General features: G+C 41.3%; 1 protein-coding gene across 1 annotated transcript in view; it reads right to left on the bottom strand.

The window, feature by feature from the left end:
* LARP4B (La ribonucleoprotein 4B) overlaps positions 1 to 26,597 on the bottom strand; it is a 99,467-nt gene that overhangs the window by 21,114 nt on the left and 51,756 nt on the right. Inside the window, exons 3-8 of the mRNA XM_067542670.1 lie at positions 6,666 to 6,813; positions 6,246 to 6,407; positions 4,148 to 4,229; positions 2,675 to 2,811; positions 2,135 to 2,238; positions 160 to 270 (exon numbers count right to left, since the gene is read on the bottom strand). Of these exons, the coding sequence (XP_067398771.1) occupies positions 160 to 270; positions 2,135 to 2,238; positions 2,675 to 2,811; positions 4,148 to 4,229; positions 6,246 to 6,407; positions 6,666 to 6,813 (744 nt within the window). The remainder of the gene's footprint in view (positions 1 to 159; positions 271 to 2,134; positions 2,239 to 2,674; positions 2,812 to 4,147; positions 4,230 to 6,245; positions 6,408 to 6,665; positions 6,814 to 26,597) is intronic.

Genomic DNA, 26,597 nt, shown 5'->3' with positions numbered 1-26,597 from the left:
ATTAGGTTTAACAGTATTTCTTTGACTAGAAATATTCACAAAAAATATATACACATGGATTTTTGCCCACCCCCCATCACCTACAATTGCTCTGAAGCATTCTAAAGACTGCACAACTATTATACAATATTTTACAGCTGAGAAAAAAAAAGTTGTTACCTGTTGTGCATCAGCTTCTGACTCAAATGTAATGAACCAATTGTCATTATAGGCAAACTCACAGTTGATAAATTTAGGCAAATTATCTCCCTTGAAGAGTGCTTCAACCTCCTAAGAAAAGGTGGGGGAGAGGGACAGGGGTGAAAATGGATGGGGAAAAAAAGGTCATTGTGAAGTGTAGAACTTTGTGAACTACTGGTAAGAGACAAGAAGAATAAAGATGCTTTTCAACTTCTAAACTAAGAACTGAGAGAGATTAAAATGCCTGCAGTAATGCTTAAAGTTCACTTTTATCATAAAGGGGTATGAAATGTTGCACTATGAACACCGTACAGGGATTGTTCTTCTCAGAACTGTTTAAAAAACAGGAGCGCCAAGCTATTTAGAGGGCTTTCATTTCAGAATAAAAAGATTTCCCTTGCCTCAAAATAGCAGATTTTGGCAGCACAGAAGCAAAAATACTTTTCAATGTAAGTTTACAATTGTACTGCCTAAAGTACGGAATATCCCATTCTGTTTTATTCAGAGAACCAAAAGCCATGTAACATCCAGAACCATTATGTGACTCTCAAGACCTGACAGTGGCTTCGAACATTCTGGTCAGACTTTCTACAATTTTCCACTATGTTCGAAAACGTATGCAATTACATCTAGTGCAGTTTCACAGTCCTACAGATTTTAGCTATACCACACACTTGGCTTCTCACAGGTCTTGGCTGTTTTCAAAGCCAGGGACTCATGCAACCATATTGCAAGTATTCAAGGCAGATCAGCTATACAGCTCCAGCACCAATACATCTGGTCATAATCAACAAGTGGGTGACAGGGGGAAAACATCTGTCTAACAACTTCGTACATATGTAAAATGCCTCATTTCACAAACTACCTTGAAAGTTAAAATAGCTGGATTATTTAAAGGAAGGTTTGCCAGATCAACAATTTCAGTTTTCCCTCTTTTTTTCTTTAAGAATTTTATGCTTTATGCTCGTTAATTTTTTAAGTCCATCTTTATTTCCCTTTCATCCCTTTGAGAATGCATTTTTCTTGTATGTTTTCACTCATATGCTTTCTTATCCTGTGTTAAGTCTCTCTAACCTCCTTCTTGCTCTCCAAAATGAAGAGGTTAGGGATCCCTCTGCTGCTCCAGCTTCTTTCTACTACCTGAAGTGCCACCTGCTTCAAAGATGTGCATTGAATGCCTCCATTATTCAGGCACTGGGAAATTCAACAACCTAAAACACTTGTTTTTCCCCCCCACTTCATGTTCCATAATTACTGGTCCAGAGGATCACCAACACTCCTTCCAACAAACTAGCGTATATAAGCGGACTGTTTCAGTGCTACAGAAAAACTGCTGAAGCTTGAGATCATTCACAGGCACTGGTTTCAAGCTTCAGCAGTGACTTTTTCCTCTTAGAAGATTTTCCTTTTCACAATTTCATCCATTTGCTAAGTTATGCCTCAGAGCAAAAAAGCTGGAGCATATGATGAAGGCCAGCAGAGAGCATTCTTAGGGAGGGAGATACTATTCTGAAGAAGTGGCCTCTCTGCAGACCGTGTGCCATAGAGAAGTACTCTCATGATCTATTGTGGAGGCACAGTCACCTGCCTAAATCCCTGAATAGGCCCTTAGTTTAAGGGCTATGGTTCTACAGAGGAGGGAGGACAGCATTTAAACACATTTACAAGAGTTTCTATATGGTCTCAACAGCAGTTTGAGTGCTTTTCTTAGCCCTTTACAGCAGTTCATGCCAAACACACCTGCCTTACTGTAGTATTCTTGAAACTCTCCATTTCTGCAGAATAACAGCACAGATCATTCTAACAGACTTTATAAAACAAGGTTTAGCAATCTCATTAAAAACTTTAAAAAGTAGGTTAAATCCCCCTTTGTATTTTCTTATTGTCAGCTGGAGATGCTAGTTCCCAAGTCAAGAGGGTGAAGCATTGTTTTATAGAACTATAAAATCCTTACTTCAATGGGTGTAGATTCAGGTACTTCACGTAAAATCACAATGCAACGATTCTGATTTGGCCTGACTTTCTCTCCCTTCTCATCCACTTGGACTAAAGGCAATGCTAAGAGGAAAGGGGAAAAAATCCGTTTTTTAGAAAAAACAGTAAGCGAAGCAGTTTTACACTCTGAAAGAGTTGCTGAGTCACTTAAGGTCTGCCTGTACTGTTTACATAGACCTGTATTTTAAACATACACTTTGATCCTGTTTGTGTAAAGGGTCATAGTGTAAAATGTGGCTAGTTTCCAACTATCTTTAAACATGCTTATTTTCACCATATACAGACAGACCCTTATGCTAATTACAACTACACTAGCAATCAGGAAATTCTGTCTCAGGCACTGAAATATGAATGCACTAGCACTACATGAAAGGTTGAAAACATGTTCACAAACATTCAGTAGTTCTAAGTGTTCTTGTTTAAGTTGTAAATACAGTATAACCCAAAGCATTTAGTATGTACAGTAACAAAACTGCTGCCAAATATGCCATTTACTTACATCTCAGCACTTCAACAATCAAATCCATATCAGTACTGAGTTTCTTGACATGATCAAGGTTTGCTACTGTCATTATTGGCACATACTGATCACTGTCCATCTGTGATATAAGGTACATGTCACTGGCAAGATTCTCTCTGTTAGAAGGAAAAAATAAATGGTTCTCAATTCTTGTTTCCCGTTAATCTTTTTGCACATGATGAATGTTATTCACAAAGGTAAAAAAAAACCCAGTGGAATGTTACGCAGTAGAACCTCAGAGTTATGAACACCAGAGCTACAAAGTGATCCATTAACAAACACCTCATTTGGAACTAGAAGTACACAAGCAGCAAGGACAAAAAAAAAAAAAAGGTATACAATACAGTACTGTGTTAAATGTAAACTACTTAAAAAATAAAGGGAAAGTTTAAATAAGATTTGACAAGGTAAGGAAACTCTTTCTGTGCTTGTTACATTTAAATTAAGATGGTTAAAAGCAGCATTTATCTTCTGCAAAGTAAAGTTTCAAAACAGTATAAAAATCAATGTCTGTTGTCAACTTTTGAAAGAAAGAACCACCATAATATTTTGTTCAGCGTTACGAACATTTCAGAGTTACAAACAACCACCATTGCAGAGGTGTTTGTAACTCTGAGATTCTACTGTATCCCTCTCCATAAAGCAGGGAGCACCAGATTCCTACAGCATGGTTTTATCTCGAAAGAATATTTTCACTCATTTTCCATCAGAACCAGAACCATTATTTACTGTTCCACTTCAAACAAATTGTTAGAATGACCACTGACCATTAGCCATTTCACTGCCATAAACTGTGCTGGCATATTTGGAAGATGCAAGTAATCCACCTTCTTGAATATTCTAGGTCCTGAAAATTCCACTATTTCAATGGATTGTCAGTTGTAAGTAGATTGTTAATTTTACTTGGTGACAAGAGTTCAAAAGTTAACGGCTTGTCTTAATTTTGTAACAATGGAGGGTAAAAGGAATTATTTACTTCACCTCAAATACCAATGCACGGGCAGAATACAGAAGCGTATCTATGTCCTCCAGTATAGAAACAGACATAGGTATGAATTGTATTTGATTTATTTCATAGTAGTTTCACTGTCTCCTTAATCTAAATACTCAAAAAGGTAGTGAAGTGGTACACGGATGTACTGTACAAAACTGGGTTATTAATTTCAGAATAGTAGAGCCACAGATTTTAAGGCCAGAAGTGACCTCTGTTGACCTCCTGCATACAACAGGTCACAGAACCTGATCCAGTAATTTCTCCATTGAATACATTATTTCTGTTTGAGCTACAGTAGCATTACATGCTGGAATTTTTCCATGGCTCATTTCCTCTAACACTGCTATTCCTTTCCACTCAGTTTTTACTTTTGGAAGATAGATGGTATATAGCATCTATCTCCAAGACATGAAAAGATCTCTATCATACGATGTCCCACATTTATGTATTATGCTTACCTAGATAAGCAGAACTCCAGTGTTTTTTTAAGCACATCTCGTAGGTCTTCCTGACCTTCTGGCTGCAATTGGTCATTTCCTCCTAAGTATGCAAGATGTAAGGTTGTACGATTAAATAGGAACAGTGAAATCTGAAAGTGAATTCTGCCAGACAGTACTTTAACTTCTTCAAAATGTCAGACCCAGGGTCAGCTGTAGCTCTAAACTTTCAACATTAATAAGACTTCAAATGCTAGATACTAAAAGAATGACTATTGATCAGAACAGTATGAGTTAAATAATCTCTATATAAGGAATATGAAAAATTAATAAGGGACCATATCTGGAGGTGACGTTTAAAATTATATCCTTGTGCTCACCAGCAGTTGGAAGAGCTTTAGAAAAGAGCTGGAAGCATATGGTAAGCTATGTAAATATTTTAGTTGGATTTGATTTTACGTTTTCCCCTCTACCACACTTACAGTACTGAAAAGAGATTTAAGTAAATTCAAGGTTGAATAACTCTGTGCATATAGCAAGAAAGCAGTGCAGTGAAGTAACCCATCCATTTTCACCAATGCCCTCACCATTTCATTCCAAATTCACAAACACTACAACTCTGAAGGAAAGATGTAAGTGCTCTAACTCAAACCACAGTTTTACAGTACCATTTTCATAATTGTAATTGATTTACAAATGCTTACTGTAATATCTGATCAGCGAATACATTTTACCGCTCCCTGTAAAAAAAAGTTAAATTTATATCTCCTAGCCAGGGATGTCAAATTCTGTGTGGAGAAGGTCAAATTCCATTTCTAATTATTGCCTTTGGGCTAGCGTACAAGTTCAGGACTACATACTACTATCACTCTAGAGCAGGGGCGGGGAACCTTTTTTCTGTCAAGGGCCTGATGGTGGCCCTGGCTGCAGGGGAGAATTCGGCGGCGGCGCAGTTTCACGGCGGCAGCGGGGTTCCGTGGGGGACATGGGGCAGTGCCCGCTGCCGAAGTCCCCCCGCTGCCGCAAAAGGGGCAAACGGCGGCAGGGTTTCGGTGGTGGGCACTGCCCCCCCCCGGACCCGCGCCGCCGCCGAATTCCCCCCCGCCGCCAGGGCCAGACCAAATGATTTCGCGGGCCTTATACGGCCCGCCGCGGGCCGGACCAAATGACGTTCCCCATCCCTGCTCTAGAGTGAAGACTCCCAATGAGGTCAATGGGAGGTCTGTACAAAGATCCAACATAGAATGTGGCCTTCATGTAGTAACTGAATATTTTATATCATTTACTGCTTGTTTAGTAATCTGCTCCATTCAGCATTGGTTCAGTGGAAAAATATGCTCATCTCTAGAACCAACCACCACTATTACTAGACTTTGTTCTTCTTCATTCACTTTTACTCATTTCTCCCCACTTTCTTTCCCCATCTTTGTTTCTTTTTCCCCTCCCCCAGAAGTCGTTAGTTGTTATGCCACTTAACAGTCACGAGAATTGGAATCTATTCCTGAAACTGTGCTACATAATCATTATAATATATACTTAACTAGTTCTCTTAACAGTTATTATTGCAAGACCCTGCTGCAATAGCTTGAAAACTTTATTAGAATACACCACCATTACAACATTTGGTCATTTATAGCTTTATTAAGAAGCTTGTAACAATGAGGACTCAGAAGAGTGTGTGTAAAACAATTTCAAAAGACAAACAAAAAAGAACACATTAGGATAAGTAAAGTATTTATTTTTAAACAAATGGTTAATATTTTTTAAAGTCTTTATACCAACTAACATTATCTTTTGCTTCACCCAAGTATTAGACACTTACTAGCTCACTTATCTACACTAATTGTAGATATTTAATACCCACAGAATGCAGTACTGTTGTAAACAGTCAGTTCTTGCACATTAGCATGTTAATTTTTAAGGGAAAACTGTACTGCAACAGAATTTAGATTCTGAACACATTCTGTAAGATGTTTAGGCTGACGAGCAAGAGTGGGTATTTTCTCTGATGTTTGTATACAGCATATATGTAAAACAACCAGGTATTCATTATTTAGTTAAATGGCAAACAGTTTACAATTAATTTCTACTGAAGCATAAAAATACTTTTTCCTCTTACCTGTCTGTGTGGTTTCATGCATTGATTCATACTCTGAATTATCTAGAGCCAAAGGGTTCATATCTCTTTGGTCTGACACTGGAACGGTTAGCGATGGCTCTTGCAGTTCTGTTAACACTGCATTTTGCTGCTTTTTGTCTCCATCCCCATTGGCATCCAATCCTGGAGTAAGGATTACAAGAAAATGTTTGAAGTGGATTTTTCATTAAGAAGGTCTAAACTTTAGTTTGCAGTAACTGAATTATATAAATAAACCTCAGTAAAGAATGGTATTCTGGAAGAAATCTGACAATACCCTTGTTTGTTTCTTAATCATTTTCATGTTTACAGCTTACATTAGAAAATTTGTGAGATTACTAGGAAGTTCTAGACTGGGTTTACTTCAACCACTATGGAAGCTTTTAAAACTATTATTCATACCTTCTTTGCACGAATCTGGAGGGTGATCAGGTATTTCTTCCCAGGTTTTATTCACGCTACCATCAGTGGCACCACTAGCTTCCAAATGTAACATATGATTCCCCCATACCTTTGCATTAGGATTTAGCTCAGAAACCTTGGTTGACTCCTACAAAAGAAATTTTGCATTATGTATTTTGTAAATGAGTCACATTTATATATGTGACATAAAAGCACCTGACATATAATACTGGAGGGCATCCATCCTAAGTTTCTTTGCCACATGGTAGCACTGAGAAAAAGGAGGAACAGTAATAGAACTACTGGTGCAGGAACGATACTATTGTGTGGAACTGAACATTTCTGCAGGCTATACACAGCCAAGACTAATGTTTGTGGCTTCATGGATCTGTCACTTACAAGTTGTATTAATACAATATCTTTCACATTGCTTACTAACAAATGTTCATGTTAAATCTCTACTTCAATAGAAGATTTGTTTCCTTGCCTGTTCCTATGAAAGAGAACAGAGTCAAAAAATAGCACCATATGAAGTGTGTCTGACAAAACTTGGGTTATACTATTTTGCAAGAGGATGGCCAAATATTTGGTAGTAAATAATTCAGCATGATCCTTTAGCACCATCTACACAAGCAAACAGAACGGTTGCTGCTGACACGGCACGTCCCCTCCTTTAAACCAGTACTGAAGATAATTTGTAGTTTAAAAAGCACAATTCAACACTGTTTCCAGTACCATTATAGAACTCACCTAAAATGGCAATGGTGCTGGAGACTTGTTCAATTTATACTACCAATTCATCCACTTTTACCATCAGTAGGTCAATACTAGTTTAAAAGTGTGTTGAATGTGTGGCTTTTAAATGCTGCTGAATTCAGGCATGCTTCGATGCTCTGTTGTAATTTATTTTCCAGTTTAAAAAAAAATATACAGAGGACATTTGTTTGCAGCAACACCTTATAACAGCAACTGCTGCTTATGAACAACATTTCTCCAGGGGGAGGGGGCGCGATGACGACACGTTCCCTGCTGTGAATTGTTGACATTCCCCATAACAGCAACAGTTGCTTAGGAGCAACATAGCAAAAGGGCACAGGTATGTTGCTATTAATGAGCATTTACTGTATTATGACACTATACGCATGATCTGCAGCATGATCACAGATCCAGCTAACGTCAGCACATTGTAGACTGTGCACGTCAAGCATCTTGCGGCATAACATGTTATGGCGCATCTTATTGTAACATCTTTCAAGCATTAAACAGTTATGAATTTTCAATATTCTGAAGAATATCCACATTTTTCCAATACTACAGGCAATTGGTTTACTGCTATTTGACATCAACTACTGCACTACTTTAAGTTCACAAAATTAAATTTAACAGGTTCAAATTTTAGTTTGTTAAAAATGTACTACAGATGGTATCCAGTGAACAGTTTATATTCTGAGCTGTTTGCAATCCAAAAATTGCAGCATTGTGCAGGTACAGCCACCCTCCCACCCACCCAAGGGTAAACAGATGTGAAGAAATTAAACCATCATTTAAAAATGTGCAAGCCAGAGGAAAAGGCAAAGAAAGTGGTAAGACTGCAAGTATCTTTAATTAACCTAAAACAGATTTGCAAAATCCCATTTGTCTGTTTGTTAGCAAGATCTCATTTATATGGCAATTTTTTGGCAAACATTAAACTTCTAAACAGCAAAAATACAGCATTGACTTACCATTGTCAAATCTAAGTAACATTTTTGGACTATAGCAGCACAATGTAACTTCATTTTACTGACCCAAAATTGACCAAATTCCCTTTTTGAAAGACTATACGAAATGTATGCCATTTAGTCAAACCATAAATTTAACTTCAGTTTACTCCAACTCCCAATTTCAAGAACCACATTTTAAAGTTTAATATACTGTAAATGATCAAACCATGCTTATAAAATTACTTACTAATTCTTCATCTTCATCTTGCCATCCCCAAATACCACCACTTTTTGCTACAAGCAACTGATAAGGATCTCCTTCCATAGCAAATGAAGCAACTGTCAAATCTTGAGGTTGGTTCTGGAGATTTTCATTAGTTATGTGAGGACTGTCATACTCCATAACTGTGTTTGAAGTAGTGTTATTCCATAAATAGCCCATCAAATATTTACTATTACCACTGAAAATGGTGTCAGAAAATACCTGACTTGTTAAATCAGCATTATCAGTCTGCAGAGTTAAGAATTGTGAACCCATTTCATCTTGGCAATTGTGTGTGTCCAGTTTACAGGTGTTTTCTGATTCATTCAAAATATCTTCCATCAGATCTAGAACACACCTCTCATTGCCTTGCTGAAGTTCTCTGGCTCCAACTGAGACATTAGGCAATTCATACGAAGGAGTAGCAGCATATTTATCTACCTGCCCTGGGTCAATACAAACCTCACAAAGAATTTTATCAGATGTATTCAGATCACTAGTTTTGGTCTGTTCATGATTTGTGGCAGAAAGAGTTTTCAAAATTTTCATCTCAGCATCTTGCATGTAACTGCTGTTTTTGGATTCAGCGTTCTTTGTTTCCAACTGCTTTATAGTCTCACTTGTTAGTGCCTCTGCATGATCAGTTGATATATTCGAAACATCAACATTTTCTTCCCTTGACTGATTGTAACAACTCAGGTTTTCTTCACCCCTTTGAAATTCTGGTTTCTGTAGACCTGAAACACTTTTTTCATAAGTTTCAGAGAATTCTTCAGCTGCAGGTTCAGTAGATCCTTTAACATAAACTGGTTCTAATTCTGTATCGTCACAGTTATCTATCATGTCACACTTTCTCAATTGTTTCTGAAGTACATCTGAATAAGATCTTTGGCCTGATGGAGAGAGACCATTAGGAGCTCCAGATACATGATTACTAGCACTTTCATGGTTACTGAAACCGTTTCCCATTTTTAATCTGTCATATGTACAGCCTTCCAAAGTTACAGGTCTATCATGCATAACTGAGAAAATATTCTGATTGTGCATTAAGTCTCTTTTGTCATTTACTGTATTACTATCATGATCAAATAGGGTAACTTCAGAATCTGGCTTGCTATTTTCTGTTTCATTAACAATGGTCTCCCCTTGATGTATTTCTAGTTTGGGCTGTTTTACCATCTCTACTACACCACCTATTAATCTGGTAGGGTCAGTCGCAGCACTCAATTGATTTTCCATTGCATGGAATGAACATTTATCCCATAGTTCATCTTGTTTATAATTCAAGTCCATTTCATTCACATTTGAATATGCCAGCCAAGATACAGAGGAAATACTGTTTTTGTTAAATGAACTGGAATACTCACATATTTTACCTTCATTTTCTAGCAGTTCTAGTGAAAGCTGAAATTCTAGGCCATTTCCTTTTTGGATTATTTCATGTGTGCTTGTATTATGTGGTTTGCAAGATGCGAATGTATGATTTCTTACCGATAATGAAGTCCTACTCAGACAACCAGTTTCCACAGGAATGTTATCTGCTTGATACGAGGAAGTTTGCCCAATGAGGCTCACATGACTGTCATCTTCCATGGTATTAGGACTTAAAACATTTGACATTATCTTTGTTTCAGTGCTGCCTTTCATATCAGTTCGAAAATCCAATACGCTCTCCAATTCTGAGGGCACTTTAGTCATGTTTGCAACCAGAGCATTTTCAAAGCTACACAAAGTTTCATTTGTGTATTTCTCTTCATCTTCCAGAAGCTGTTCCAATTTATTGTCAGGTTCACAAGAAGCGGTGGTCTCTTTTTTAAATTCACAGTAAGTAGTCTTAAATTCCTTTGTTTTCTCATTAGAGTTTAGTCCACTTTCTGGCTTTAGGAAGGAATCCTCTTTGCTAAGGTTTTCCAGATCTTGACTCTCTGTAAAGGAATCACTGTATATTTTGTTACATTCTAAATGAAAATGCAAGTTACCTGTAGTATCATCTACATTTTGTTTAGTATCTGCTTCCTTTTCAGTGTTTAGTAAATGTTCACTTAAATGAAATGGTATGGTCTCGCTGTCATAATTTCTCTCACTCTTTCCGGAATTATGTTCTTTAGCATTTAAAGCCAATAGGATTTCAGAAGTGGAGCTGTCAACATGTTTCACACTTTCTGAATAAGGACAATATTGTTCTTCTTCGAGAGCATTCACAAAGTTTACAGACTCATTGTTTCTATTAACTGATTCATTCAGATTGACACTACTATTTAGTGTACCCATTCTTTGAATTCTATTTTCAGGAAACTCTTCATCATATACTACTGCTCTTAAACCATCTGTTGCTATACAGTCCATATTTAGCTTATATGTCTGACAGCTGCTATCCAGTAAGTCATGATAAAATGACTGGACGTCCATACAACAATTTTCCTTTGTTTCTTTTTTTTGCAGGTTTGACCTATGCTCTTCTTCACCAACAGACAGGTTTTTTTGTGTATTAAACGCTGCTTCCACTTCTGTTGATTGCAGGATTGGAAATTCTCTCTCAGCGTCTAGAGAGCATACCACATTGAAGGAATGTGCAATGGTAACAGCTGAATTATCTACGTCTGCTGCAATCGCTCCATGCACAGTAGCTGGCAACTCTTCATCCATTTTCAGATCTTCAGCATCTACAATACAAATACTATAAAACTCCTTATCTCTTCTATGTTGTCTATGGTCTATATCAATATAGGCAAAGGCTGGAACTGCTGTTTGTCTGTGTGATGTATCTGAAACATTTTTATGGCTGTCACAACTGTTGTCTTGAACACTCTCCACTGTTTCACTCTGTGTTAGTGAGTGTTCACATTTAACTGGGTAATATTGCAGAAAACTCCTATTCAAGGAAGTTTCTTCCTGTGAGCCTGAGTCTAGAGCCACTGGTTCCCATGAAGGACAAAAACAGTCCAGTGAGCAACATGGCTCTCCAGATACAAGAGTTTTCTTTCCATGATGATTATTACACTGACAGATTTCTGTATTATTCACACACCAAGTATTCCTACTGGTATTTTCAATTACTCTGTCACTGACATCCCCGTCTTTTTCTTTACTCTTTTCCAAATTTTCATATCTATTAAAGACCTTTAGGATATGACTAAATGAAAGAAAAAAATTAAAAGGTCTGTTATATTTTCTCTTAGTGACTTGTTCATGGTCAGTGTTATCCACACTTTTGTATGAAGGATACTTCGTTTTTCCACCCCAGAACCCACTATTAGGATTTGACCCCATGCAATTATCGGTATGAATGTACTCAATGCTGACTAAACCAGCTGTCCCATTAGCTCTCTCTTCTGTTGCGTGCAGCTCCTTACTTTCCACAGTTTCTAAAATTGAAGGTAAAGTTTTACTTATCCTGGTTTCTGGTGCCTCCTCTTCCACAGATTTTTGTAACAGGCCAGTTTTTTCATTATTTTTGCTGGTAGTTAGTTCTTTACTGAAGCAGCAGCCCATGTTTAAGAAGTTGTGCTACAGGAGAGCTCACATTGACAATCGCCTTCCTGCACATCTAAACTAACTTTCTACTGCTTCTGAAAAGACAAGCCAACACCCCGATGCCAAAAATAGTACATTTTAAACAGTGCAGGGAGCTCATATGCCATTGCCACTCAAAGTCCAAATCCCAGTTACAGAGCAATGTTTTAGTGTTTCATTATATGTACTGTAATATTTAAGCCAAATAGTTTTCCTAACCAAAACACAGAAGACTTAGCTAATATTTTAAGCCCTGTAAGCATTTAATTGTTACATTTCCTGAGAAAATTTCCTTAAATCAAAACTATGTTAAAATACTTTAGCTATACCTTTGCCAATGTGCAACCATGCCCTCAACCTATTTTTCTTGAAGTTTCAGATTGAACCATCAAACTTTGCTAAACCATAGCTACATAAGTTTGAATCAAATTTCAAGAAACACAGAAAAAGTATTACTGAAGCTGTTGTGTACATTACTATACTCTAGCAGTGTTTCTATAGGTCAATATACACTAAGATACTACTTTTTAAGAAAAAGTGAAGTAAGGTTACAACTCTTGTAGTCAAGAGTCACTGTAAGCTATCCAAATTCCTCCACTTCAAATAAGTTTTTGTAATTAGTTTATCAGTACAAAACAATCACTTGTCCAAGGGTGGAAGTAAAGATAGTAATTACTCAGGCAACTTGTTATTCCCCCTTGTACGGCCCCAGCACACCTTATGTGCTTGCAGGTTTAAAGGGAAACAGCTCTAATGAACCAACACAGCATGCTTAGAGTAAATTAATATAACAATGAAGTACCTAAGTGCTCTACTAAACGTAGTAACTTTCCAAAACAGAAAGCCATGCAACATATCTAGATTCCTGCTCTAGTCTTAGCTAAATGCTTTTTACTCCAATTCTTCATGGCTATCAAATTCTGACCAAGTTTACAGTTGCACTCATCACAAGGCAAAAATGCTTATGTCACCATGCCCCTGCAATTTAAAGGAGTAGTTTTATATTCTATTTCATTATGTGTTTTCTTTATTTATTTTAAACTGTCTCTTGCTTTCCCTTCGACTTCACTTTACTCCTTTCCTACAAGAAACTACAACATATTTCCTGCGCTGTTTTCAGGGTCTATTTCCTCTTCTCTTTCCCCCTTTATCTATATGGTAGCTCTACCTTCCTTTTGTCTGTGCCACTTTTGTCAAAAATCTCTTGCTCACTCACTATTCTATTTCTCTTTTCTATTTTATCCCAACCATTCCCCTACTTCCCATCCACAATCAGGCATTCCTCCATCCACCTACTCTCCCATTGATCCCTTCCATAACGCTTGACAAATTTACCAGGACTATGTTTACCAGGCCCAATTATCCAGGGACAACAAACAGAACCATGCTTGTATCATCTTGACTTGGCTTACAACCAAAATACTGTTTAGGGAACTCCAGTCTTTTATAGTCTATGGCTAGTATGTGTCTGACAAATATGAAGTGTCCCTCTACTGTCACCACAAAAATTCCTCGGGATACTGGAAGGAACAGTGTCTGTTCCTCCCATCTACTTCATGATTTCCAAGTCTCTTCAAAAATGGTAATGAAAATCTAACCAACCTACCCATCCTCCCAACATCTTTTTAGTTTTACTTGGTAAACAGACAGTGTCTTACTCTGCTGTTGCTCAGAGCTTTCCCAACAAGCACCAGCATGAAACTGACCTATTCAAAAGTTTCACTGTCACCTAGGAGATTCTTAATTGCAGCAAATAAATTGACAAGACTTGAACTTAGTCTACTGCTGTCTAATAAGTTCTGAACAGCAGCACAGGTGATGGTCCCATGCCTGCAGGCGCAGGAAGATGGCCCTGCATCGAATCACATTTAGTTCCTGTTTAAAAGATTCTCTGTACAACCATACATAGAGCCCTGCGCGGATCCACAAATGTGGATCCGCAGCAATCTTACCCCGGACTGCCGTCCACATGGTGATCCACATCCGCAGCTCTGGGGCCCCCAAACGGCTCCAGGCAGCTGTCCAACAGCTGACCAGCATGATAGAGAGTCCCACGGAACAGCTGATTCTGCAGTGGCTCCTCTGCCAGCTCTAGGGCTCCCTGCTGGCTGGCAGAACCCCCCCCCCCAAACAGCTGATTGGCAGCTGGCAGGGGAACCCCTCTCCCCGCCTCCTAAGAGCTGTTCAGCAGGGCTCCTCTGCTGGCCACCAATCAGCTGCTCCGCTCGGCTTCCCCTGCTAACCAGCTATTCCGCAGGGCTCCCCTGCAGGCCGGGGATCCCAGCAGAACAACTTATCAGAGAACAACTCCCACCTCCGATCTCAAAGGCAGGGAAGCAGCCCCAAAGGCTATGAGCTGCAGAGAGTTGCTTCCCAGCCTTTGAGATCCACATCCACTCCACTATCTGCCAAAAAAATGATCTGCGGATATCCACATCCATATCTGCGAATATAAAGTGGATATCCACGGATTTGCAGGGCTCTAACCATACACAGACTGGAACCTGAGCATTTTTTTTTTTTTTTAAATGAGTATAGAATACATGCTGCTAAAGTTGATGACACTTGTCTACGAAAGATTCTCTCTTGTATGTTTGCTTGGGCTAGCAGTTTTTAAGTTCTGAAAGAAATTTCCAGAATTGTATTAACACACACAAGCCTTCAGCTTCAGTTTAAACAAGTCCACAATCACATTTTTCTCAGCAAGTTGAGCAATCTCTACCTTGTCTATTCCCGGTTTTATACAGCTCAGATTCCTTCTTTAAATTTTTTATGACTTCCCCCACCTCACTATTGCCTGAGACATTTCACTATGTTTGTGGCAAAGGTAGAGAAGATAGTATGTTTTTCTAGTCTACTTAGTGTACAAAGCTGTATAACAGTCTTCCAGATGTTGCACTAGACCTTTGTAAAATATCTTGCTATTAATTTCTGCTCTATTCTCCATTTAATTTAGTGCTTACCAAACAAGGAGTAAACATTTGAAAAAAACGGTCAGTAATGAGAATTACCTATAATCCTTTTACTTTGGTACAGATCCCCACTACTGAGCCTGCATTTCCAGACTGTGACTAACATGAAAGCTTTAATCTGCAGAACTCTAAAGGGAAGATGGCTCAGCAGTGAGATGCTGGCCACTGCTGATAAAGTGTATAAGACTTACAATTCACCTGGAAACGTGGACTGTTTTCAAGAAAAACGGATATAATACAAAAAGTAAGAACAAGCCCCTACTTTCATGGAAAGGCAAGTATAAGAGTCCTATCTTCAAAAACTAAACATTTCAATCCCTCTGTAAGGTGCTACTCAGTAACAAATTTACAAGGAAAAACTGCAAAATGTGGGTTCAAAAGTATGAAACATGAGCACATATCAGTGCCATAACAGCAAAGGGGTGAGGGTAAGATTTAACCCCACTATCTGGAGACATCCTACAGAAAAGACAAGGTGGCAGAGGTACAAACGGATACCAGAATAAGTCTTAATTATTCCCAAATTAATCAGATGCGTGTGTTAGCATTGTGGAAAAAAATCATACTATAAAAATGGAGCATGCAAGTGTTTTTAAAAAAAATTTCAAGAATTTGCAGGCAAGTCATGGTGGAACAAAGTACTGCTAGAGAAATAAGTGCATCAAGTGAGCCAGTCCTTGCATTAACTAGTACATATGCACAGAAATTAGACACTCATCAATTTGCAATCCCTAGAGAAGGATCTTTCACCACAGAGGTACAGTAGGAATAAACACCAACTCAGATGCCAGTCTGGATTGATCAACATTACATCTTTGTCCAGTTTGATTTTTTACACTTTGTGTAGCAGAACTATAAGGTTGTAGGCCAAAATCAATTGTCTTCAGCTGTTCAACGTCCCCAGTTTCCAGGTCCACTTTTTGCAAGGTGTGTGGAATTTTGTTTCAAGTGATTTCATATCAGATGTGTCTCTGCCCGTTTTGTACACACTGAGTACTTGTTTGAAGATAGTTGCCTCTGTAGCAACTTTTTGCAACTGATTTTTCATGTGCCAATGTATTAGTCTGTTGCAAACTAAAATTCGTTCTGCCCACAGCACAAAAGAAATTGAATTTGGGAAGTGTTACTCACTGCCACAAGTTCTTAAACAAAGCTAAAATATATTAAGTCCCATAGACAGCCTAACTCTCCAATTTTAGACATGAGCATGTTAAAGAATTGTTAGCCAATTTTCAGAAGAAATTCTACTCAGCACTAATCCTCTCACCATGAGAGAGTGCTGAATTGGCAGAAGAATGCATAATCTCACAGAAATTTGCCTTGAGATCCCAAAGCAACACAAAAGAGAGGGATGATCCTGGCCCAAGTTAACAAATCTGTGAACAATGTCACAAGTCCCTATAGCTGAATTGTTCTTAAGGATAGAAGTCTGATGCATCATTGCTGCCATCTGCTGCTTTTTGTTTTTGTTTTTGAATTCTCTCTTGGGACAAGGTTCCTCAATATGCTTGTGTTTAACAAGACAGATTTAATGAGGAGTCATTTTTCTTTCGGTTTCCTGGAAAGGAGAACTGGTGGTCACTCTTCCCCATTTAGAACATATTTTATTGAATGAACGACATGAATGAATGATCCCAAAATGTGTAAGGTCAACATGTCAGAGCAGTATTACAGTTAGAGTTTAAGGCCGGAAGAGACTCCCAGATCATCTCGTCCGACCATCTGTATATCACAGACCACCACTACCCAGCACATCAAAACAGAGGTTGGGCTCGTGTGTTTTTGTAACCATTCACAAAGATGCCTCTTATCAGATACAAGACCCATACAAAATAGTTTAAGTCTTTTACTAAACAAACACATTAACGAAATGTGAAAGTAAAGCTTGCTACAACAGAGCAACACAAAGGGCCATTAAAACTAGAGTATGCCTACTGGATCTGAAAGTCTACATTTAGTGCTCGAACAGGCAAGCAATTAAACGATTTACATTAACAGGGAAACAATGGGAAATAATGTAGCCAAGAAGCAACTTACTGTGGCTTTACCCATACTATTTTCTTTATGTATGTTCTGATGATTCTAAGGCAGGATGGATAAAAATGATGAAAAACAACTTTTTTTTATTTACATGTTGCTAGTTATGTAGTTCCTTCTCATGTTTTAGTCTTAAGTTGCTAAACAGAATGTTTTGTTCTTTGTTTCTTTAATTTCCTAGTTAAAAGAATTTCAATTTTTACCGATTTTTTTCCTGTTAACATATTTCTCACTCAAAACGCTTATCTCCACTGGGGGGGAGAAGACATTCCAGGTCTCATTGACATGCTTACTTGGAGAACACCTCAAAACACACAAAACTAATAAGCAAATAACCCACACTGTCTTTGCCACCACCTTCTGATACACTCAACTTTCACAAACCAAGAAAGCTGAAGTGCTTTGACCAGGTTTACCCCTCCATCATGGTTCATACTTTGAAGTCAACAGGATTTGTGCTCCTAAGTCATTTAGATGCTTTTATAAAGCCTCAAGTAAAGCCTCCTATTTTGGAAAGTTTTGGCTTCTGTATACGAGAGAGCTAGAAATAACTTTGTTATGGTATTTAAAAATATAAATACATTTGCATTACCAGTGAAGCAATTTTGTTTCAAAATGACAAAATTTTAAATATAATTAAGAAAAATTTAATAAATGCAGTTTTAGTCCCTGACTCTGCAAACACTGAAGCATGAGTATTCCCACTTAAGTCAATGGGACTGACAATGTGAGAAGACTATAATGAAGATATCCTACTAGCAGTGACCTTAAACAATATTTAAAATACAGTTCATTATAAATTTAAAGTTGCAATAGCACAAGACATTAGTTTTACAAAGCCTCAGCCTGGTTTAACTAACTAAAAAAAATATCAAAGGCTGATTTAAATCATGATTTTAAAAATAGTCTTTAAAATGATTTTGCTACTTCAAGGGCAATAGTTTGCCAGTGACCTCAACCATCAAGGTGATAGGGGAAGAAAAGAGTGGAACCATCTTGCTGGCTGGATTGACTACAGCATGTTTGTCCCTACCACAAGTTCCAAAGAAGTGAATGGAGACAATGAGGTTTACATTCTTCCTCATACCCTACATATTGTAGTTAAGTGAACTGTTAATATGTAGAATCATTCTTAAATATTCAGCTGAATGAAAAACCTGTAGTAACAGTAAGTCACTTTGAACTGCAAAGTTCATCAACACTGTTTCTACAGCTACAAAATTGTTAGAGAAACGTAAGGGTGTCAGCGTCACTGAACTTCCCTTTTCTCTTGTACAAAGCTATGCATCACTCCTGGGTTCTAAGAGAGATGTCAACTGTACTCAGTAACCATAAGTTAGGAAATTGCTGCTGAACATTGGAAAAGAAAACCCTTAGAGCTCATCATGGCCACGGTTGAAATCTGAATTGGTAACCGTGGAATGGCTCTTGTACCATGGTTTTGGCTTAATACCTTAAGCATGACTGGAGCCTGACTTTGTTTAACTACAGTTTAAAAAAAAAAAAAAAAAAAAAAAAATCTCCTTCAGGACTATTTTTGTGTGAAGTTGTTTTACAATTCTTTTGCAAGTTAGTCTAACAAAGATTAGAGAAACCAGGTCAAAACACCCTCCCATATTAACTCCCATAGCTGCTTTTCCCACAAAGCTTTTCAAGTTCCCACTATAAATGCTCTGGTAGTCACATGGAGGTTCCTGACAGCTTTATTTTCAAAATGGTCAACTCTAGCCACATGAAAAATTAAACATTTAAAACTGGCCATTATACACATTACAAATATTCTCCTGTAAAAAAATAGCAAAAGCAAAATTTTTCACTCAAGTCATGTTATACCACACTCCAAACACTAAAATCTGACAAGCCATCTTAGTTTAGACTTCTGCTAACTCCTCTTTTATCAGTCCTCAAGGCTATGTCTTCATGGGCAAAAAGCAGGCATCTTTTGTAGGAACCCGTACTAGGTGGCCACGTTATAGGCAAAACAGTGCCCAAGAGCACTATGTAGGGACCGTCCATAAAAGCGCGCAGCCAAATCAATATGGAGTATCAAGTACTCCTTTTGGCAGGAACAATTGTGACTCTTCGGCTGTGGCAAGAACACAGATATAGGGCCACAGTCTGGGACCTCAATCTCCACGTGGTTCAGGCTGGAAAAGTCTCCACAGGGAGACAGCAAATTGAGGCTCAGCTGTGAAGGGTATCCCCCCCAATTGCCTTGGATCACCTGCCAGGCAATAGTATTAACAGTAAAAACAAAGAAGAATGGTGGCACTAGCTCATGACAGAATATGCTCAAGTCAGTGGAGTCATTCGACGCTACTGGGTAAGATGATTGTACATGGGGTAGGTGCATCAAAACACTTTGAATCCCCTGGCTTGCTATCAAGCATTAGTCTGCACAGTGACTACTCAGACGGATAGCCCTGCAAAAACCAAGCATGAAGTGTTTCCCATTGTGAGGAACCCACAAATGATATTGAACACTAAAGCTGTCAGACTCACAAACTACGGTCAGAAGGGATCATTATGATCATCTAGTCTGATCTCCTGAACAACGCTGGCCACAGAACCTCACCCACCGCTCCTGTAACAGACCCCTAACCTAAGACTGAGTTACTGAAGTCCTCATATCATGGTTTTAAAGACTTCAAGGCACAGAGAATCAACTAGCAAGTGATCCATGCCCTATGCTGCAGAGGAAGGCCAAAAAAAAAAAAACCAGTAAAAAACCTGCGGCATGATCTAAAATCATGAAGCTTAATTTGGTTTTCACCATGGAACTACAGAACTTGGCGATCAGTGAGTATATAAATACCAGCATGCCTTATGATCCTTGTATCACAGTGATCCCTGCTACTGGGGAAGATGGTGATACTGCAGGAACCAAAACAGCAGTGAACAGAAGGGATAACCCCAAGATAAATTCGGACGCTTCCAGTGAAGTGAAGACAGATGGAGAGAAAAGGATGCATGAAAAGACTGTTGAGAGACTTCTGGAGTGATCATACAGGGACACCCCTGCTCTCAATGTTCCCCTAAAACGACACTATGGTGGGAAAGATGCTGCCTTCCAACGCTTATTGTGTGGGGGAACAGATCAGAGTCCTCACAGCATCTTATCTTGTCACATACCTAAGTGCAAAGGAATGGTACCACAAGAGCCAGATGGTGATTGGGCGTGCGAAATATGTGCCTGACAATTTGGCACCAAAGTGGGTCTCTCCCAACACAAGAGACTAACTCACGCCATGGTCCAGAATGCTGAACGAATTCAAGCTAGTCAGCCGGAAGTGAACTAACAGCGGGGCAAACATAACAGCTGCTGCACAGCTAATGAAGAGAGACTGCTCAAGGAGTTTCACACAACTTACCTGGGACAAAGATGTATCAACAAACTCATAGAAGAGAAACTCACCACAAAATCTGTTAAACAAATTAGAGACAAAAGAGTACTGATTGGTACCTAACAAGGCAACAGCTGAAGCCACTGAGCTGGGACCTGGTGCAACTGCTCATTATCTGGAAACTTGATCCGAAAAACCCAGAGCCATGACCAGGCTGAGAAACCTCTCTGTGTGTGAAATTAAGGAAGATCTGAAGTGTCCAATCCTCAAGGACTTTGAGACTGAAATCCTCAGCACATGGGTCGAGGGAGATCCCAATATAAGATCTCTTATTGAAACAACCACCACTGATGTTCTCGCCACCTTTCTTAGGGAAGTACCACAGCCAAGAATGAGACTGAAGAAGAACAACAACAAACAGGAGGGCCAGGAAAAACCTAGATGAAGAAAAGAGCAGCTAAGAGAGGTGCATACCTCAAATACCAATATCTTTCTGACAATAACCGGTGCTAACTTGCCTCTATCGTTCTGGATGGTATTGAACACCTCCAATGCCAAATCCCACTTGCTGAGATCTGACAGGTGTATAAAGATAAGTGGGAGACAAAACACCATCCAGTGACCTGGGCCAGTTCAAGTCTCATGCTAGGGAAGACAACTCAGCATCTGAAATCTTAATATCATCTAAAGAAGTAATCAAGAACATTAAGGAAATGAATATGAAGTCTGCTCTAAGCCCCAATAAAGTTAGCTTAAGGGATCTGGTCCTTAAAGACCCACTATGTAGCTGATCACAGGCATTCTTCCTGATGGCCTCAAGGAATGTTGATCCCGACTAATCCCAAAAACAATGGACCCTGAGGCATTGAAAAATATAGGGAATTGGAGGCCACTTACCATCGGATCCATTGTGCTATGGCTCTTCTCAAGAATACTGATGAACAGGCTGGCAAAGGAATTCCCTTTAAATGAAAGGCAAAGAGGGTTTATCGTGGCACCTGGCTGCTTGGAAAAATCTCGAGATTCTCCACAACTTAACCAAGCAGGCCAAGCAGAACAAAAAGCATCTGGGAGTCATATTCGTGGATATTGTCAAAGCATTTGACTCAGTATCCCATGATCACATCATGTACACGTTGCAGGACAGAGGCCTAGACCAGCATATTAACATCATTGATGACTCCTATCAGAACATCTATATCTGAATGGAAGTAAGGCAGGAGCTCACCTCTCCCATTGTGATCAAAGCTGGTGTCAAACAACGGGATCCCATGTCACCACTGCTGTTCAACCTAGTGCTCAATCCATTATTCACAACACTAGAGAAGACTGGTTATGGATTCTTGTGCAGGAAAAGAAAAACAACAGCTCTTGCATTTGCTGATTATCTAGTCTTGCTCAGTGACCCATGGGAAGGTAAAAATAACATCGATATTCTGGAGTCCTTCTGCAGGTCCTGAAGGTACAAGCTAAGAAATGCTATGGGTTCTTCCTGAGCCCAACTCTTACACCATCAAGAACTATGAAGCTTGGAAAATTGGCACAGATGCGTTAAATATGATAGAAGCAGGAAAATCCAAGAAGTACCTCGGGGTCAGTGTCGACCCTTGGATCAGGTTTTCCAAACCAGCATTAGCTGATAAGCTTGCTAACCTGGCTTGAGAGAATTAGCAATGCCCTCTCAAAAATTGGACATATTGAGCACCTTCACTATATCACAAATAGTCTACCTGGCAGACCACACTGACTGCAAGAAAACTATGCTCTCATCCGTCGATGACGACATAAGGAGGGCCATCAAGGAGTTGCTTCATTTGCCAGCTGACACCTGCAATGGACTCATCAATGCCAATGCAAGGAATGGAGGCCTAGGAATAATAAGACTTGCAAGCTTCATCCCTTCCATTCAGGCAAAACGATTACATGGTATTGCACTCTCCAAAGATGAGACAATGCAAATCATCGCATTGGACAGCGGTATTGAGGAGGAGTTCAGCAAACTGTGGCTGGCTGCTGGAGGAAAAGATAACCTTAGTCCTGTGCTTTGAAGGCATCAGAATACCCCAGCGAGTCCTGGTTAACATGCAACAAGTGGGAAAGACCAGCTCTCAAAATCATAACCAATCCCCTGCAACTGGAGAGATGTGGAATTCTCCCAGTGGAAGAGATGACCATGCCAAGGCAGTGGAATAGATCATTTCAATCTATTGACCCAATCAGCAATGAGTGGATGACCCAATCAGCATTGAGTGGATCAAAAACTACAGGGGGTTCACAGAACACAGGTTTCTAACAGCCCTGAAACTAAAAGCCAACGTCTATCTCATCCGAAAACACTTAGGCCATGGCAAGACCAACTCACTCGTTAAATACAGACATGGACTGCTAAATATGAATCACTCTCCCACATCTAGGGGCAGCGCCTGGCTGTTCAGGAAGCCTATATAAAGAGCAACAACAAACTATGTAACATCTAGAGGAATGAAGCTTGCAGGCTTGAGTGGGTCATATACCAAGAGCCCAAACTACACACTGCTGATGGTGAGCTACGGAAACCAGACCTAAATCTTCACCAAGGATGTAACAGCCCTGGTGGCTGATGTAGCAGTTCAGTTTGAGTACAAAAAACAAGGTTACTTACCAGTAACTGTTGTTCTTCGAGATGTGTTGCTCATATCCATTCCAATGTAGGTGTGTGCGCGCCCAGTGCACAGATTCCCGGAACCTTTTTCCCTAGCAAGCCCCCCATGGCCAGCTCAGGCGCCCCCTGGAGTGCCGCGCTCATATCGCGGTATAAAGGGCATTGCTGGCTCCGCGGGTCCCCAGTCCCTTCTTTCTGCCAACTCCGACAGTGGGGACGGGGGGTGGGTTTCGAATGGATATGAGCAACACATCTCGAAGAACAACAGTTACTGGTAAGTAACCTTGTTTTCTATCTTCGAGTGATTGCTCATATGCAATGTAGGTGATTGAGTAGCCATACCTTGGAGGAGGGTAGGAGTTATTGGTGACCTGCTCTTGACAGCACGGCTCTGCCAAACCCCGCATCTTCCCTCGCCTGTTCCACGATGGCATAGTGCGACGTGAACGTATGGACTGACGACCAGGTCGCTGCTCTGCAGATGTCCTGCAGGGGAACCCGCTCCAGAAAGGCTGCGGAAGAGGCCTGGGCCCTAGTGGAGTGTGCTCTTACCGCACCTGGGAGGGGTACCCCTGCCTGCTCATAGCATGCTCTAATGCAGGCAGTAATCCAGTTGGAGATTCGCTGGGTGGAGACAGGCGAGCCCTTCATCCTATCCGCCACAGCTACGAAGAGCTGTGTCGACTTCCGGAAAGGCTTGGTCCGCTCGATATAGAAGGCCAGGGCTCGCCTGACGTCCAGCGAATGTCCTCTTCTTTCCTCCTCCGACTCGTGGGGTTTTGGAAAGAACACAGGAAGGAAAATGTCCTGGTTACAGTGGAACTGAGACACCACCTTAGGCATAAAAGCCGGGTGAGGTCTCAGCCGGACCTTATCCTTATAAAAAAAACCGTGTAGGGGGGCTCCGAGGTTAATGCCCTCAGTTCGGAGACCCTTCTGGCTGAGGTGATAGCCACCAGGAAGGCTACCTTCCACGATAAAAGGAGAAGGGAGCATGTGGCTAGGGGCTCAAAGGGGTGACCCATCAGCCCGTTGAGGACCAAGTTGAGGTCCCAGGGTGGCACCGGGTCCCGCACCTGAGGGAAAGTCCTCTCCACCCCTTTAAGGAACCTCACCGACATGGGGTGAGAGAATAGGGAGCGGCCCTCCATGGGTTGGTGGAAGGCTGAAATGGCCGCTAGGTGTACCTTGAGGGAGGCCAAAGCCAGGCCCTGCAGTTTAAGCTGCAGTAAGTACTCCAAAATAGCCTGTATAGGTGAGAGGCTTGGGTGTAACCCTCTCGCTTCTGCCCACCCCGAAAACCTCCGCCACTTAGCTTTATATGTTACTTGCGTGGACGGCTTCCTGCTGCCCAGAAGAACCTGTTGAACCTGTATGGAACAGGCTCTCTCTCCCTCCGTCAGCCACAGAGTCTCCAGGCGGTGAGGTGGAGGGAGTCCAGGTCGGGGTGCAACAATCTCCCATGGTCCTGGGAGATCAGGTCGCATCGTCTGGGTAGCGGAATCGGTTCGGTGATGGAGAGGTCGAGCAGCATGCTGTACCAGTGCTGTCGGCCACGCTGGGGCGATCAGGATGATGTTCGCCCTGTCCCTCTTGATTTTGAGGAGGACTTGGGGCAGGAGCGGGACGGGGGGGAATGCATACATCAAGTCCCCTGTCCAGGGTACTAAGAAGGCATCGGACAGAGAGCCCGGCTCGCGACCCCTGAGCGAGCAAAACCTAGGGCATTTCCTGTTCCCGGCTGTAGCGAACAGGTCTAGACGGGGAGTACCCCACCGTTGGAAGATGAAAGCCACTATGTCCTGGTGTAAGGACCATTCGTGGCGGGGAGAAAAGGATCTGCTGAGGCGGTCCGCCTCGCTGTTTCGTACCCCCGGGAGGTGAGAGGCAGATAAATGAAACCCGTGCCTCACTGCAAAGTCCCACAGGCGAATAGCTTCCTGGCAGACAGCCGAGGAGCGTGCCCCTCCTTGCCTGTTCACATAGAACATGGCTGCCGTATTGTCCGTGAGGACTTGGACTACTCTGCCCTCCAGGAATTGAAGGAAGGCCTTGCAGGCCAACCGGACCGCTCTGAGCTCGCGTACGTTGATATGCAGAACTCTCTCCTCCGGTGACCAAAGCCCTTGGGTGCCCTGGTTGTGAGAAATGTGGGCTCCCCATCCCCGATCGGATGCGTCTGTGATGAGCGTCACAGATGGGATAAACTCTCTGAAGGGAACGCCCGTCATCACTTCCCTCGGGTCCCTCCACCAATCGAGGGACGACAGCACCTGTGGGGGAACCAGGACCATTCTAGTTAGAGAATGCCTGTGCGGTACATACACCGAAGCCAACCACCTCTCGAGAGGTCTAAGCCTCAATCGTGCCAGTCTTACTACGTATGTGGAAGCTGCCATATGTCCCAACAGTTGCAGGCAATGCCTGGCTGTCGTCATGGGGGACGGGTGGAGATTAGATATGATGGCTGCCATTGCCTCAAATCTCGTTTGAGGGAGGAAGGCTCTGGCTTGTACTGCATCCAACTTGGCTCCAATAAACTCTATACATTGCACCGGAGTGAGTGTGGACTTTTGCTCATTAATAAGCAACCCCAGTCTAGTGCACAACTCGCGTGTGAGGAGCAGACTATGTCTCACATGAGAACTTGACTTCCCCCTGATCAGCCAATCATCCAAGTAAGGGAAGATTTGAACGCCGCTACGGCGCAGGTGGGCTACCACCACGGCCATACATTTAGTAAAAACCCTGGGTGCTGAGGAGAGCCCAAAGGGTAGGGACCGAAATTGATAATGGCGTCCCGCTACCACAAACCTCAAAAACCGCCTATGGGGAGGCAATATTGAGATATGAAAGTAAGCATCCTTTAAGTCAAGGGCGGCATACCAATCCCCTGGGTCAAGGACCGGAATGATTGTGGCGAGGGAGACCATACGAAACTTAATACGCCTAATATACTTATTTAGGCGACGTAGGTCCAGAATGGGTCTAAGGCCTCCCTTCGCCTTGGGGATTAGGAAATATCTGGAGTAAAATCCCCGACCCACTTCGGCCAGCGGGACTTCCTCCACCGCCCCCAGCAAGAGGAGGGACTCAACCTCCTGGACCAGGAGTTGAAATAGGGCCGGATCCCCCGTCGGGGACAGCCCAGGAGGGGTGTTGGGAGGGGAGGCTGTGAGTTGGAGGGTGTACCCCTTGGCAATCACCTCCAGGACCCACTGGTCCGTAGTAATGGCTTCCCACTCTGTAAGGAAAGGGCAAAGCCTATCCGCAAACGGCCGGTCAAGATCCCAGATAGAAGGAAGAGTACTACCCTCCTGCTCTGGGTCAAAACCATTTATTAGTATTACCCCCTTTTGCTGGCCCCTGCTGGCCACCCGCAGAGGGCCCTTGACGGCCTCCTCTGCCGGGACCGCGGTAGCGCTCACGACCTCTCCTCTGCTGGGTGGGTCGAGGAGCC

The sequence above is a fragment of the Emydura macquarii genome, unplaced genomic scaffold, assembly GCF_026122565.2.
Source record: "Emydura macquarii macquarii isolate MOO-44397 ecotype Brisbane River unplaced genomic scaffold, CSIRO-AGI_Emac_v2 contig_719, whole genome shotgun sequence".
Taxonomy (NCBI): Eukaryota; Metazoa; Chordata; order Testudines; family Chelidae; genus Emydura; species Emydura macquarii.
Note: the sequence above shows the minus strand (reverse complement) of the source record. Positions and strands in the feature narration are given on the sequence as shown.